General features: G+C 39.4%; 1 protein-coding gene across 9 annotated transcripts in view; it reads right to left on the reverse strand.

The window, feature by feature from the left end:
* RFX3 (regulatory factor X3) overlaps nt 1–17,097 on the reverse strand; it is a 184,289-nt gene that overhangs the window by 111,881 nt on the left and 55,311 nt on the right. For 4 of the 9 annotated variants that reach the window (XM_069961908.1, XM_069961907.1, XM_069961905.1 and 1 more), the window contains exon 2: nt 7,571–7,712. The exons of 4 other annotated variants lie outside the window; for them this stretch is intronic. In XM_069961908.1, the coding sequence (XP_069818009.1) occupies nt 7,571–7,712 (142 nt within the window). The remainder of the gene's footprint in view (nt 1–7,570; nt 7,713–17,097) is intronic. One more of the 9 variants, XM_069961906.1, reaches the window with a different exon arrangement.

The following is a 17,097-nucleotide window of genomic DNA, read 5'->3' on the forward strand; positions in this document are numbered from 1 at the left end:
TCTCCTCAGAGAGTTCCGCTTTTTGGATGCACTGATAGTCAGAGATTGGTCTGTTGGGCAATGTCATTAAGAGGCCTTCATGAAGGAACGTCACACTGGTCCTACATCTAGGATTATGATTTCAGGAGTCATAATGTAAAGTAGCCAAGTAGCTAGACCCCCCTACAGTCTAGGTACACTAAAAGCTCAGGGTTAAACTGATTTGGTCCCACAACCAGGGGTACGACCATTTCCCCATCTCAGGACTTCCATTGACCACACCTGGGACATCATAAGTTGGCAATTGTAAATGGAACTGCCAGCAGTGGCTCCTGATGATCTGCCTGTCCAAGTGCATTCAGCGCGGCAGAAGATTCCTCATACAACCGTTAATAAAATCACTTACAGCATGCCAAGAGTACACGTAAGATAAGAATACTGTAGGCACCTAGAATACACACTTGAAAGCTAATTGTTTATGTTGGTCTTTTACTAACACAGTTAGGCACACACAACGTAAAAGTACGGCCGTTGTTGCAATCGGCAACAACGGCCATACTTTTTTGCAGAAAGCTATGTTGCATAGTTTTGTATGGGATCCCAGACGGGATCTCTCCCGGCGCCGCAAATAACTGACATGTCAGTTTTCTGCGGCTGCTATTCATTGAATAGTGGCCGTAGAAAAGCATGTCAATGCACACTATGAAGCGAGCGGCTCCGGACGCTTGCTTCATAGTGTGCTATGAGGTGTTCTGATTCGGGCGCGCACGGATGCGCCCGCATCAGAACTCCACGGCCAGAATGATCATCCGACCGGTACTGCAGTACCGGCCGGGATGATCTTTGCAGAGACCGCAGAGAAGGACCTGGGTGTAGACTACAAAGCAACATGCAATATCAAGCAGCTGCTTCTAAGGCAGGCCACCACTTTGAATATTAAATCTAGTACATGCTGCATCTCTAGCCATGAATTCAGATGATATTCCTCAATCTAACATGCTCTTTATCATCTCTCTGCCCTTTAACAATATCTACATTTTATCACCTTTGTTCCCATTACTATGTACAATACCCGCTTATCATTATCTTGCAGATGAATCAATGGCTCCGGGAGAATACTTACATTAGTTTATAAATTCTACAAATGCTGGAGATTTTACAAACTGATTTTCAGCGTTACCCACAGGAAATCGGAAAGTCTACTTCAACCTTTAGGAATATAGAATTATGGATCTGTAAAAATAAATAATCTGAAAACAGTGGGATTTAGTTCTTAGCTTCAGACCCCCTTAGAGGCTTGTTAATGGACCTAATAAATAGGCATTCTCTTAATGCTGACTTAACACGCTGAAAAGAGGAAAGAGAAGCAGTTGCAGCCATACAGCCCTCACATTCTATCACTTTTGCCATTGGATTTTAATTACAATGAAAATCCAGCATCTTTACCACACAGCAACAATCAATAGGATTCATCGGAAACTACAGGGATATCAAATGGCACAGGAGCTGGCAGATCAGATAAATCACATTTAGGCTTAACAAATGTGACATTTCACAACAGGACAGTGATGGCTAAAGGTCCAAGAGCAGGCGTGCTGATAAAGACCAAAGGCCAGGCAATACAAAGGCCTAGAAGACATAGTCAGTCTTTTACATTTTACACAATCCAGAACTGAGGCTTTTTACTGAAGTTCACTGGTTTGTCCTCTCCAGACTTCTATTCAGATTGATAGACCAGGTGTTCCAGAGCACTCTACATAATAAAGAAGGATGAGAACCCAAGGAGAAGCCACTCTATGATGTCTATATGATAGATAGGACATCTTTTTAAAGGGGTTTTCCCAATTTGCACAAATATCCCTTATCCACAGAATGGGAGATAAAAAGCTAGTCAAAAGGCTGTATTACACGGCCCGACTCACGCTATCACTTACCGAGCCTATTAGACACCTCAGTAATCATGCAACTGGTATCCCTAGTGGTATCCCTAGTGATGTTTGTGCAGCCCTGTCCTTTAATCAGCTGTCAGCTGTACATTGCCTAGTTACATGACTGATTTTTTTTAACATGTTGAAAGACAGTGATCAGCTGATAATCAACTGATTGCTGGCTCTGTTATAAGACCCTATGTATGCCTGATCTGGCAGATAATCGGTCAGTGTAATAGAGCCTTGACTGCTGGGATCCCCAATGATGATGAAAATGGAGGAAAAACATACTCTAAATAAATGCACCACACCGCGCATGTTTAGCTCGCACTCCATTCCCCATGCCCTTCATTCCTTATGGGGTTTCTGAACATTACCAAACACTATGCTGTATCTTACAGTCATGGATGAGTGGGGATCATATGTCTGTCCTTGTGTTCATCACAGAAATATTTTTCAAAGTACCTGAAAAACATACATAACTAAATTGTACCTAAACCGACTATGGGTTTAGGTACAATTTGGGTCTGATTTTATTTATTTCCATGGCTTCCTATAAAAAGCAACTGATATGGATATAGGACGTTCAACTGGATACAAAGGCTATTGTTGGCAATACATTTGCCAAGGGGCATACAGCCATGGAACGGCTCATGCTTTTTTGAGAGACCAATGGGGCTGCCTGTTTCTTTTCTTAACAAAGTGAGAGCACATCATGTCACATACGCTTTAGGTGCTAATATGCAACTTTTTATTTATGACCATGCTAGCAATAAAACCATGTGAAATAACATGGGGGGCAGGGTGCAGCCATTATGTGCCAGATGACAGCTGCTAATTCATTGCCAATGTGACTAGTGCTGCAAAGCACATGCTAAGGTAAATTGGAGGGTTATGCTTATGTAGTCTTATTAGTCGTGTAACAGGCCTGGGCAATGATAGTGCATGAACCATTGTACTACAAGGTGTGTGCTATATGTGCTATATTCATACTCTACAGCCTTACAGCAGTCATTTATACTTGCACATATCCAATGCTTTGCTATACGATATGTTACTACGATGTTACCTATTATGTTAAATAAAAAAAATATTCATGTTTAAATCGAGCCAGATTGAAAATAATCTTATTTAGACTTTAAAGCCTGGATTTCGTCAAAGGGAGGCGACCCCTTCTACAATATATCTGCAATGTTGAAAATATTTTAAAAGAAATTATTGTCATGGAAACCACTTTCCTTCAGATTACAGAAAATGCAAATAAAATTAAAAAAAAATATATAATTTTCCTTTTCAAATGAAACATAATATCAGCAAAAAATCTGAAATAGACATTTCATTTGCATGTATGTTTGATGCCAATTATTAAAAATAGAAGTGTATTAATTATAGAGTGTAAGGCAAGAGAAGAAGACTGGGAACCAGAAATGACGTCTTCACACAAATCTTTTCTACCATGCTAAAGCCAGGAGATTAAAGGTGGACTAATAATATACATCTCCATCTCTACTATGCGCTTGGGTTATTGGCTGTGATGTGAACTTCTTAATCAACCTTTAATTGAATGACATCTAATTCTGAGAGGCCCCCTGTACTGTCTATTGGGGCTTACAATGAAGGTTAAAAACTATGCACGAGCAGACATGACCAAACCGCATTGGAAATACAGAATTCCGTATTTTAGGAATACTCCTAGCATATACATAAAGGAAATATCTGCATATGTTTTCACACTGTAATAAAATGTGTAGTCAACGCTTTTCAACACAAGGAATCATGCTAAAACATTATCTATTGCACAGAAGTCAGGTCATATGTTCAGTTTAAGGCTATGTTCACGCAATGTCAAAAAAAGAGAAAAGGCGGCCGCCTTTTCTATTTAAAAAGACGTCCGTTATTGCTGTGATTTATTTGATTTCAATGCAATGCATTTAAGTCAATGGGATGACAGACGTCCAATGCACACAATATATAGAATGACGGACATTGTGCGGACGTCAAAATAATAATCATATTAATTATTTTCGGATGTCTATTGCAAACAGCGGACGTTATGTTTTTTGTTGTTCACACAGTTTCACTGTCCTTTCACTGTTTTTACTATTACATTCAATGGACTTTTCTATTACAGACTCAGGCAAGCCAGGCAGCCAAACAGTGAAATGACGTCCGTCTTTTTAAACTTCAAATGACAGATGTCATTTTAAATGGAGAGGAAAAAAACGGTGTTAATTTTTGGATCCCAACTGATCAAAACTTTTCACATGTCTTTAGGACATATCTAAAATTTATTATGGTGTCAGGTACACTTAAAAGGATTAATACTATCAGGGACATTTGTGGCATATCTATGGGAGAATGCTTTATATGTCTGAAAGATGTCATCCCATCTCTGGAACCCAGAAATATATAGAGAACAAAGGTTCTCCAACATGACTGGTGCAGTGGCAAGTAGGCACCACTTTCCGACAGAGAATGAGAAAACTGAGGCGACTACTCATGTGCATGGTTCCGGACATTCCCTTCTCTGAAAATAAGGGAAATATCTGAGTACGGCAGCCTAACTCCCATAAGAGTGAATACATAACTCTGCACAAGCTCAGCTATGTCTCTTTCCATTCTCCCCCTGCATGTGGCAGGTGACACGAGGTGGGTTTAGGGATCCAAGGGTAAGAGATGTGTTTAGAAGATATTTATGGCCCACTAAGTGGTAATAATATCCCTTTAAGACCATGTTTACACAACATCGAAATAATGGCTATTTTTTTGGAGGACCATCATTTAGCGCCTTTTTTATAATTACGGCTGCGAATAATGTTTATGATCATTATTTGCAGCCGTACATTTTAAAAGATGGCCGCCTTTTGCTGTTTAATGGCGACTGTCCCAAAAAATGTCCTTCGTTTCAACGTTTGGTGAAAACAGCCTAAAGGGGGTATACTGGCCCTAGAATAAAATTAAAAAGTGACTCAGGGTGACCCTGAGCTACTTCTTTGAAAAAAATTCTGGGGCTGAAATACTTCTTTAGACTATTTTCACACAGCCATATTTTCAATAGAATAATGTGCTCCATTAAAGGGGTAGTGCGGCGTTAGAAAATTATTCACTAAATAACACACATTACAAAGTTATACAACTTTGTAATGTATGTTATGTTAGTGAATGGCCCCCTTCCCCGTGTCCCCCCCACCCCCGGAAGTGTAGTGCACTAATACTATACATTCGTGTCGACCCCGGCCGCCATCTTGGGGACAATGACGTTGTCTTCGGGAGGCCGGCTGGACCGCACCAGCCCTCCCTCATGCCGGCCCCCCACTGCCACGTCATCAGCTGCTCAGCTGTGAATGGCTGAGCTTAGTTATGCTCAGCCAATCGTGGCTGAGCAGCTAATGACGCGGCAGAGGGGGGCCGGCATGAGGGACGGATGGAGCGGTTCGGCCGGCCTCCCGAAGATTACACCATTGTCACAAGATGGCGGCCGGGGGTCGACACAAATCAGGTGAGTATTATGCACCACACTTCCGGGTTTAGCGTGGGTGGGGGGAACACGGGAAGGGGGCCATTCACATACATAACATACATTACAAAGTTGTATAACTTTGTAATGTGTGTTATTTTGTAAATAATTGCTTAGCCACTACCCCTTTAAAGTCAATGGGAAATTGGCTGGCAGTGAACACACCTTATAGAATGAGAGCCGTAATTTTTTACAACCATCCAATTAATGAACAATTATTTACCACTTGCTTTTGCATAATATGGCCATTTTTTTCATCTGGTCACAATATTTTATTTTCACTCAAAATGTATTTGACTGTGTGAGAACATAGCCGTAAGGTTGCTAAGGTTGTGATGGAAATCTCAAACAGTGTCAGAATCCCTGCTTCAGTTTTTAAAACAGAAATAAAATCCATAACTACACGATTAACCTTATATATTATCCTTTTGTATAATTTATGAGCCAACACAGGGATTGTGCCTACTTACCCTTTCTATACCCCTTTTAACACAGATAGTCTCCAATAGACCAGATCCCTGTCACAGTGACATATATTCTGACACCAACATATAACCTCTGGCTAAGGTATTGGTAAGGGGATTATTCAATCAAAACGCTGCATTGTAAGAAAACATTCTCTACTCTTCTCAGAAAAGAGTGGAAAGGAGACAAAGGGATACAAACAGAATCAAGGAAATATAATAAATTCTGGTTTTTGTAGGCAAATAGAACTGACACTTATTGACATTCCTAGTTCTACTTCTCCCTTATGCAATATAATAAAATCACTAATTATATATTTATTAAAGGGGCTGGCCACTTTATAGTGAATTGCTCAGTGTACAGTATTAGTAAGTGTGCTCACTGTATATACTGACAGCAGCTCCCTGTGTACCTTATAGAGCTAATATCAGACTCCCCTCCTCCAGGCCGTGCTGTCCTGCTCTGTGGTGAGTATGTCCATAAAATAGCTGACATTGAGGAGCATGTGACCATGCCCCGCCCCCTGTGTCCACCGCCTGTATATGCCTATGGAGAACACTGCAGACGGGCATGGTCACATGCTCCTCCAGGTTAGCCATCTTATTGATAGACTCACCACAGAGCAGGACAGCCTGGAGGAGGGGAGCCTGATTTTAGCTCTATGAGGTACACAGGGAACTGCTGTCAGTAAGTACAGTGAATACACTTACTAATACTGTTCACTTCATAATTTTACTAAAGAGTGGCAACTCCTTTAAGTCATTTAAAGAGGTATTGTGCACCAATGTTTTTATCACCTGACCTGAATAGATTTGTATCCACACTTTGACTAGCTGCCGTTTACCTTCTGTCTCCCTCCCCTTACCTTGTAGATTGTAAATCATCATGGGCAGAATCCTCTGTCCCTATGTACCATTCTGCCATTTACATTATTTATCTACCATGTTTTGATCTTGTAATTTTCTGTTTGTCACCCACTATCGCTTGTATAGTGCCCGGGAATTCAGGGCTTTTTACGCATAAATAATAACAAAATAATAATAATAATAATAATAAAAAATGAGGGTTCTAATGTAATGACTGCAAGTAAAGATCTTTAAAAGTTTGAGGAACTTGAGTATACTGGAAAACCATATAAATTTGTATTATGTAAAGATTTTGTTTTATTTGCATAAACTAGAATACACTTGTAGTAGTGACTGGTAAGCAAAGTGGAATCGACACAGCTTTGTAAACTTACATTCCTGAGTCCACAGAGGTATGAGTGGCAATAGTACTATTGAGTACTGTTTTGTGTATAGATTGCTTTCATTGCTTCATTTTATGTCTAACCATCAGGCATTAACATTTAGACATGCTGCACATCCAATTTATAGCAGCATATGGCAATGGCTGTGAAGATAATAAAGATTTCAGAGCGTCTGACTACATCTCCTCATAGACAATTATATAAGCAGTGTATTACACTAAAGAGGTTATTATGGCAGCCGCTCTTGGATAGTTAAATGCATGTAAATTATTACTTATAAGAATAATGAATATAAAATATATACCTTTTACATAACTACAATAATCTGGAATCTATTTCTTTGTCAATAACTACCTAATCATGCTTCTATAGCTCTTAGTACAGGGCTGAAAAAAAATACCAATGGTAGAATATAACCAGCAAACCACTTACTCCCCACTTCACATCCTTCCAACCCCTTCCTCAAAATGAACATGTCACCTCCATGCTGCATCCAGTTTCTGTGTGTCTCAATGGCATGGTCTTGGCATGTTCCTGCTGCTGTAACTTCATCTAGATTGTTTTTCAGCCGCATCTAAAAGTGCCAGAGTTGTTATGTGAGAGGAGTCACTAACAGTATCACGCAAACACACACACAAAAAATATATCAATTATTGATCTATGAATACAACAACAATAAGTAAGGTACAGCCAAGTCCTTCATATACTTACACTGCTTGGACTATGGGACTAACCACTAGGACTATACCTGGAGCTTTTTATGACAACCCATGTGCTTTTTTATCTACGCTGGTAATACAAATCAATTCAGACAGGTCAGGTCAATGGAGAATAAAATCGCTCCTGCTGCCTATATTTTTGGGTTGCATACGTTTTGTATTAATGCCATGAGTTATTGCTGGCTATTACAAAATACAAGCTGCCTCCTAGAATGGGTCAGCTGGTTCCTCAAGTCTACAGAATTTTATCATTCCCGATCTAACATTGCACCTCATAGATATATCTACCCCAATATAACATATTATTATATCACTTATATGGGTAGCTGTATGTGAGTCTTCAAAGCCAGGAAGGTTTCTATGTCCATGGCCGGCAGTAGGTGTATTAAGCTGTGATAACGGATGTTATCTAGGATTGGAAACACATAGACACAGCACCAATCTTGTCCTAAAATCTATGATGGCTGTGGTTTGTTATAGTCCGCCATGATCTTTTATCATTCATGTTATCCCCACTGACTCATGATGTGCCTATCAATTTGGGTTTGGTATTTTTTTTACTGGATACAAGGGCACAACATGGTATGCTGTTCTTACACAGAATCTTAGCCATATAAAGCCAACAAAAAACAATAAAAACATTTTTAAACTAAGAAAAAAATATTGAATTGACCTTTATAATGACCCTTTATTGTTCCATTTAGGAACAATTTTCTGAGCCTTGGAGGCTGTGACTCAACCCGCTCATAAACACTCTGTACTCAGGCTAGGAATATAACATATCACTAGAATTGGAGGAGAGATGGACAGTACAGTGCACAGATGGTTAGTTTTACCACTTAACTCATGGACTTACCTGTCAAATACATTGTACTATACAGCAAACTATAATTTACTGCACAAATACATAGCTTCAGCATCACACAATGCCTACAGACACAGCCAAACACATTTAAAGCGTACAGTAAGTCACACACTTTAGACTTTTCTTCACATTTTGCATAATAGACTTCTATAACCTAAAATGAACTATTTCCACTCAAGAGACCGAAGAAAAATAATCAGTCAGGATAGCCATAGAAGACTAAGAAGTAAGACTATTCATAGAAGGTAAAGAAGAAAGGATAAGCATAGAAAGTTAAGAAGAAAGGATAGCCATATAAGGAAAAGAAGAAAGGATAGGCATAGATGGCCAAGAAGAAAGGATAGCCATAGAAGACTAAGAAGTAAGACTATACATAGAAGGCAAAGAAGAAAGGATAGCCATAGAAGGAAATGAAGAAAGGATAGTCATAGAAGGCAAAGAAGTGAGACTATCCATAGAAGCAAAGAAGAAAGGATAGCCATAGAGGGCAAAGAAGAAAGGATAGACATAGAAGGCAAAGAAGAAAGGATAGCCATAGATGGCCAAGAAGAAAGGATAGCCATAGAAGACTAAGAAGACTATACATAGAAGGCAAAGAAGAAAGGATAGCCATAGAAGGAAAAGAAGAAATGATAGTCATAGAAGGCAAAGAAGTAAGACTACCCATAGAAGCAAAGAAGAAAGGATAGCCATAGACAGCAAAGAAGAAAGGATAGACGTAGAAGGCAAAGAAGAAAGGATAGCCATAGATGACCAAGAAGAAAGGATAGCCATAGAAAGCAAAGGAGAAAGGATAGCCATAGACGGCAAAGAAGAAAGGATATCCATTGAAGGCTAAGGACACTGCACACACAAATAGAGAAGGGGATCCTGCACTTCTATGTCTCTATATACACCCTAAGAAACAGAAGCAGCAAGGAGTGTATTAAAAAACAGTAGTGGACAGTCTGAACTGTGAATCAAACCCTGGATAACGGTTGGGGGGGGAGGGGGGAGAGGAAAAAGTAGCCTTTTTCACTGATAAGATATATTACAAGGTTTCTTATATTAACTTGCACTACTGATACTATTGATGTATTTTGGAGATTTTATTGAAAGTGAAAAAAAACTTCCACATTTGTTTGATAAAAATCCAATGTTTAGTATTTATGCACGTGCAGTCATGTCCTTGGCTGACAGCTATACTTATAGCTACTCATCTCTGACTGATCATCTGTCTGATGTCCTCATCTAAACTTCCCATTATTCCTTGCTTTTTTTTAGCTTGATAAAACTAGGGTTAAGAAAACTAGAGTTAAGACTGTGAACTGTTGGACATATTCCTTATGAAAAATGAAAAATTGATTAGGGACCTCAGCTCACATTTCACAGAAAAAGAAGCATGTCAGTCAAGCATGTCTGACACAATGAGGTGGGGGGATGGCTCTCACTGTTAAGGGCAGCTACCTCTTGAAACCAAAAACACCTGGACCCCAAAATGGAAATCCAAAGGCAATGGGGACACTTGGGGACACTTCCATAGCCAGAATTTTCTGCACCATGAGGATATCCTTGTTGCTTTTGGATTTCCAGTTAATGGGAACCAGATTCCTATTTAAAACATTAAATAGGTTAAAAGTGATATATATGTGAGAGTATGCTATAAAATAAAAAAAGGCACGCTCACCTACTTTTGTGCCTTGCAGCTTGCGCTATGACGTCATATGGTCCCCCCATTAGTCGTTCTGCTTCCTACTTCTTATACAGATGTGTCCTGGCAGTGATGGCCATCTAAGAAGTAGGAAGCAGAACGATAAGCGGCAGGACTGGAGGATGTTGCTGTGGGAGCTGGGAGGGATTTGAGCAGGCATTTTTTTATGTATTTATTATTTTTACACTGGCCCAAACAAGACTTTGTGCACGGTTGCAGAAGGAAGGACACCAGCTTCAACCTTTTACTCTGTGATATAACGGTGCTGTGCTAATTTCGGCAGGATAAAGGGGACCTCCTTAATTTATCTCTCATTTAAAATGAATTACATCAGACATACTTTACACAACAAGAACCCTATTACTGTCTTCTTCTTTTCATTTGTTTTCATTTTTGTTTTTCTATGCCAACTATCTATACAAACCAAAGGCAAGAAAACATGGGCCACAGCTTTTTTAAGTGACTAGTTACTCGAAATAGGCAAAATGGTCATACTTGATGTTGGTATGCTTTGAAGGTGAACACCAGCCCCTTTTCTCTTACTGAACAATGATATTAAAAAGCAGTTTTTAGACCAATAATCCAAATATCGGTTAAAACACTTCCATGACAACAGTTTCCTGGTCTCCTGTAGGTCTCTATTTACCTTCCTGTACCAGTAACATGTCACCTTGACACCTGACCACTTCATCCCCCGAAACGCAGAATTAACAAAGACTGGAGGTGGAGGGGAACAAGCAAAATGGTGGTATGGGAGTGCTAGGAAATTTAAAGGGAACCTGTCATCACTTTAAAGCTGCATGGACTGTGAATTACTGGAGTGGTCCCTGGTGGTCTCTATCTGTCAGCAAACCATGATTTTAGATCTCTCCCTACACCTAAACAGGGAGACATCTATCAATCGAGAATGGTGGAGCAGGGACAAGGCTTGATCGCCCCAATGACTTGTGATTTGGGCGGGATCTTATTTAAACCCATACTAGTTTATTTAAACCCTTATAAAATCATGGCTCAGAATACACATTATAAGTGAGATTATTTGAGGCTGCGTTCCTTTGATTCAACATAAATCTGCATTGTTACCTACTGTTGCTAAGCAGTACGGGAAAAAATAATTATTTATAAAAGTATGCCCGTCACTATCAAGTCTGTACTGCGTAGTTAATTTACTACTTTTGGAATACTGTATTTCTATACCGCCGATCAAAGTTAAATGATAATACATTGAAAAGCTTCAATGATATAAACCACAGACACAAAAATCACAAATTAAAAAAAAAATCTTATCACTGGAAGCTCGAATGGCACTTGTATTTGTTTGCCATACACGGCTACCTTGCACATCCATATTCAATATAAACAATAGCAAGAATAAGGCTTTATTCTTCCGCGCCCCAGTAAATCACACAAATAATTAGCTCATTGCTCCTGACAACAAGAGACTCACTTACTCTCCATCATCCAAGGAAAGGTAAGAGGTCAGCTTGCTAAAAGCAGCTAGATAGATTTACACATATTAGCCAACTTACCATCATTACTTGCCATCTTTTTGCTTGGAATAATTAAAAAATTGGTTCTACAATTCAGGGTGAGCATGTTAGCACAGATCCATTTATTGAGTGTCACAACCAGAAATTCTATGCTTACATTAACACAATTTTAGCCTTCATTTTATCTACTACCTAATCATTACAGACACATTATTTGAGAATAAAAGTCCTTTCTTTAATGTTAAAGTCCAAATTTATAAGCATTTTCGTATTAGCTTTGCTAAACTGTAATTACCAGTAATCACATTTTTCCCTTATTGAAAAGAATGAAGAAGATGTTCTGTCTGCCCTGGCAGGAAGTGCTTCATTCTCACACAGCACTACCACAGGGAAAATGAAAAATTACACCGCTCTAATAAAAATCTATGAACTATCGGTGTAATGCAGAGACGTGTTGGGTCCTCCAGTAGAAGATGCTGTTATCCTGTTTAATAGATGAAGGTTCTGAGCGTAGGGCTCATATATTTACCAAAAAAACATCCCTAAGGGTATGTTCACACAAGGTGTGTTTTTTGTTCTTTTCTTTAAGCCAAAATATGGCTGTATTTTGATAGTTATGGCAGTAAATAAAGAGTATGATCATTATTTACAGCCTTAGGCCACGTTCACACAATGTATTTGTGCACTGACTAACCGCTGTTGTTGCAGGATTGAAACAACGGCCACTATTTAGTGAAAAATCAAATAGTTTTCTATGGAATTCTGTCCGGGGTTGGCCACACTCAAAACTGACATGTCAATTTTGTGCGACCGCTATTCATTGAATAGCAGCAGCACGTAATTGATAGCGCAGACAATGTAAAGTGCGGCTCCGGACGCACTTTACATTGTCTGCTATGGTTAATTGGAACGCGGGCACACCTGAATGTGCCCGCATTCTAATTCAAAAGAAAAGAAGTTCATCCGGCTGGGTTGAACTTTACAGACAGTGGCCATTCTGTTACACGGCCGTGTCGCAGAACAGCTGCTGTCTTACAGCATGTGAATGTGGCCCTAATAGTGTACTTCAAAACTGTTTTTCCAAACTAGGAAATCCCATGTTTGTATCTGTTTGTATCATCATGATACAAACATTTAAGCTAGGGCTATCTGAAATAACAGGTCATGAATGCCATTTTAGATTATTTTCTAGCTGGTCAACATGGTGGCTCACTGTATAGCATGCTTGTCAAAAATGTGATCATGGTTTCAGAATGTGAAGGTCATCTGGGTTACTTTTTGGCCTGAAAAGCAGCTCTTTTTACAGCAGAGACATTATTATGCTTAGCTGTTTAACCCCATTAACCTAAATGATTTTTACATCTCTTTTCTCTTGTTCATATAGGAGTTGGAATGCCCCGTTTAAAGGTCTGCTGTTGTTCTCGACTGTGTGAAGGTAAACTAATAGCAAGTTTGATGTGTCTAACCTGCTAGTATGTTCCCAGAGCGTATGGGGTGCAGAGAATGAGGGTACATTTCTTACCTTAATCCTCAACATCGTTTTTTGGGAAATTTTGACTTTGCAAATTTGGTGCAATAGGCTTCTCAGCACCGCTCTCTCTGTGTTCCGCTCTGTCTCTAAAGCTCCTGTCCCCAGTAAAAAAAAAACAGTGCCATAGACCTACATGCCGCTGGGTTTTGCTCAGAAGTATTTTTGAGCAAACCTGCCAAACTGTTTAGGGTTCGGCAAAATTCTCTGAACCTGAACACTTGGCAGCCTATGGGTGTATCCATGTTTTTCAGGACTCCCTAGGGCGGCATGCAACTTGTCCAGCCACTGAGAGTCAAATGCTGAGCGCTCGGGTTTGGAGAACGTTGCCAAACCAGAACAGTTTGGCAAGTCTGCTCAACACTGCCCAGAAGCCTATTTTGGCGCAAAATTTAAAATAAATGTGCCTTACTGAAATGACTATCATGCTCAGTGATGCACGATAGTAATTTTTGAAAAAAAAACACTGGATGTAGACTATGTAACACCCAGGACTGCTTAGAAACACTACAAAAAAGATCATTTCAGCATGTATAACAGACTGAAATAAATTTGATAGCCCCATAAAGATACGCGCATACACATTCTTGAGTACATCATTATGTAGTATCTCTATTTATAGATACGTAATAACTTAATATTTACTGAAGGTCACTCATTGGAAATACAGGATAAGGGCTGCATTTATTTCTACAAAATCTGAACAAAACAACCTCTTAGACATCTTCTATAGAAATCTGCTATGTGCATTAATGGATGGCTACATATTGGCAAGGCTAATAATATAGAGGCTTTTCATTCTTTTTCCAAAATTCTTTAGACTACATGTTTTTTTTCCGAACGGAGAATGATGACATTTCTGGATAACCATGTGCAGCGCAGTTAGCCTTCTAATTCCTGTGTTTAGAGGCAATATGTAATGTCCCACTGACTCATGGGGAGGGAGGTTATATGTGTGCCACATCTGTTCCTCTTAGCCATGTAATACACATCCAGTATAATTACTAATGTCACTTTACACAGAAGAGTGTAGTGGTGGATGGGACATGAGAAGGATTCCTCAGACCCCTGTCAGATAAAATACAAATAAAAACTTAATTAGTCCAAACCACCTGTACCAAAGTTCTAGCTAATTGACCTAATAGTAGCGGTAGAAGTGTAGGTGCTAATTACACTGCGCCACCAATGACAGGAAACGTGTTAATTAGTCAGTGGAGAAGTTTTAATTAGACAACTACTAAATGAGGAATAGAGGGTTATACACAGGTAATATACAGTGGATTGGACTTCCTAATTGAATAACACATAATACTAATTTAAAATCTATTAACTGTAACCATTCATGTAGCATGTTTATACCGCCATCTCTCATAGTCTATGTAATGTGTGTACATGCAGTGGCATCATTATAGAGAATGTGCTAGCACACCCGCAAGGAATGTCTTGTAAAAAGAGGCAAGTATTATTTAGGATGACAACTAAGCAGCCTGAACCTCATGCACACAAGCTTATTTCGGCATTCACAGTCTTCTAAGGGGACCTACTGTACCTCCATGGATCTCAAATTTAAAAGGAAGCATATGGAAGTTTATTCCATTGGTTGCAGCACAGACAGAATCATGGCATGCTCCATCCTGTAACACAGGGTCATACTGCAGCATACATAATGCCTCAAAGACTTTGAATCTGTAGGGTTTTAAGATGGTCATACATTTTACTAATCTGACAGCTATCTCTTATGATTTTCCATAGGAAAGAATGCTCCACTTGGGGGGGATATGCTACTGCCATACTCCTATGGTTGCGGCTTATCTCACCCCTAACATATGGCATCAGGGGAGAGGTGGAAGGCCTTCATAAACATTAGATGGCCGGCCAGCCAGCCCTACAAGAATCCCATGTATTATGTGTATGGAAGCACATAGGCAGATAGATAGAGTCTAGTGATCAGACTGTTAAAATAGCACATCATGATCTGTTCTAATGATCCAAGCATTTTGTCAATTTACATACAGTGACAGACAGTATACTCACTCAGACACCATAGAAGCACTATGGTAAACATGTTTATAATACAGCAGATTATATAATGAGTATATCCACAGAAAAACACAAGGTAAACGTTAATTTCTTTTGTCTTTTTCAACCAAAGGCTATGTTCACAAAACGTTATTGCAATGGAATCGTCATCGTCCGTTCTTTACTCCAGGGGCGACATTGCATTGAAGTCAATGCGATGCCGTCCGCTGTATGCACACATCGTTATTTTAACGGGCGTTAAAATAATGTACATGCCTATTATTTCCGGGCACTGTCCACCAAACAGCATCTGAAAATAATAGCTGTTCACACAATGTAAAGTTGGCCAGTGGCCGTACTTTACATTTAAGTGAATGGTTAATTGATTTGCAGGCACACCCAACGGTGCCCACAAGTCAATTGTAAAAAAAAAAAAAAAAGGTTCCTGCGAATGCAGCCCGGCAGTTTAACAGCGTCCGTTACTATGCAGCGGATGCTGTTAAACGTAGTGTACACATTGCCAAAAGATGCACTTTTCACTCTAAAAAGTAGCCTCTGTGAAGTTACTCATGTGTGCTGCTTTATACAGGTGGGCTCTGGTTGTCCCATCTCTACTCCAAGGCTACAAAGTAACTAATATGGCAGATCTGTAGAAAGCATTATTGTACGCTTGTCTATTTATTTCATTTGTAATTTGCTAAAATGTCCCAGTGCATTATGGTGAATTCCGGGAGCACAATCATGTGGTATTAAAGGCAAGAGTGCTGTCATTACCATGTAAACCGAGAGAAGGTAAAATAGTGTTCCTCAGGATTTCCAGCAGGCTCAATCGGTGCTAGATTAATAACACTGGAAACATACAATCATTTACCATTAAGGGGATGTCCAGAAATGGATGAAAAGTGGGCACCTGCCATTGACTTCCATTAAATCCAGTGATATTTAGCTAGTTTATGTGAAAAGAAATGAAAGCGTAAAATCCTACAATTAAATGTACACAAAGCTTAGAGGTTCAGAAGACACCAGTGGGCTACAATGCACATATATGTCACATATGGAATTTCATTGTATATATATATATATATATATATATCCCATACCAGTTTGTCAAATAAAATAAATTAGTGGATTTTTTGCTATAGATCACTAAACGTCTGCTCACAGTGTAACTGTCAAACTGTTAAAGTTTACTCTATATTAATAAATAGAATATCAGCAATTCTAAGCAATTCTTCAATGACTTCCTATAATTATTGTAAATCTGGCCCCTTCTGTGAGAAAACCCACCCTAAAATGCCCCATCTCTATTAATGTAGTTCTGTTGCTATGTGCTGTCCATACACAGCTACTGGTCCACCCCCTGCTAATGTCTGTACTGAATTAGCTGTTTATGGGCAGCGGCAGGGGATGAAATAGCTGCAACGAGTGCCCAATGTGCCCGATGCTCTCTCTTTCCCTAAACAAGTTTACCGCTTTCTATACCCAATGCTCTCTATCATCGGGTTAACCTGTTCATATAGAGAAAAATGTAGAGCCGGGAGTGTATGGCCGCTATGTCATCCCCTGCTGCAGTCCATACACAACTGAGTATAGGAAACAGAAGGGAATGTTTTACACTCAGTTAGCTGTGTACAGATAGCATAGCAAC

The sequence above is a fragment of the Dendropsophus ebraccatus genome, chromosome 3, assembly GCF_027789765.1.
Source record: "Dendropsophus ebraccatus isolate aDenEbr1 chromosome 3, aDenEbr1.pat, whole genome shotgun sequence".
NCBI classification, from domain to species: Eukaryota; Metazoa; Chordata; class Amphibia; order Anura; family Hylidae; genus Dendropsophus; species Dendropsophus ebraccatus.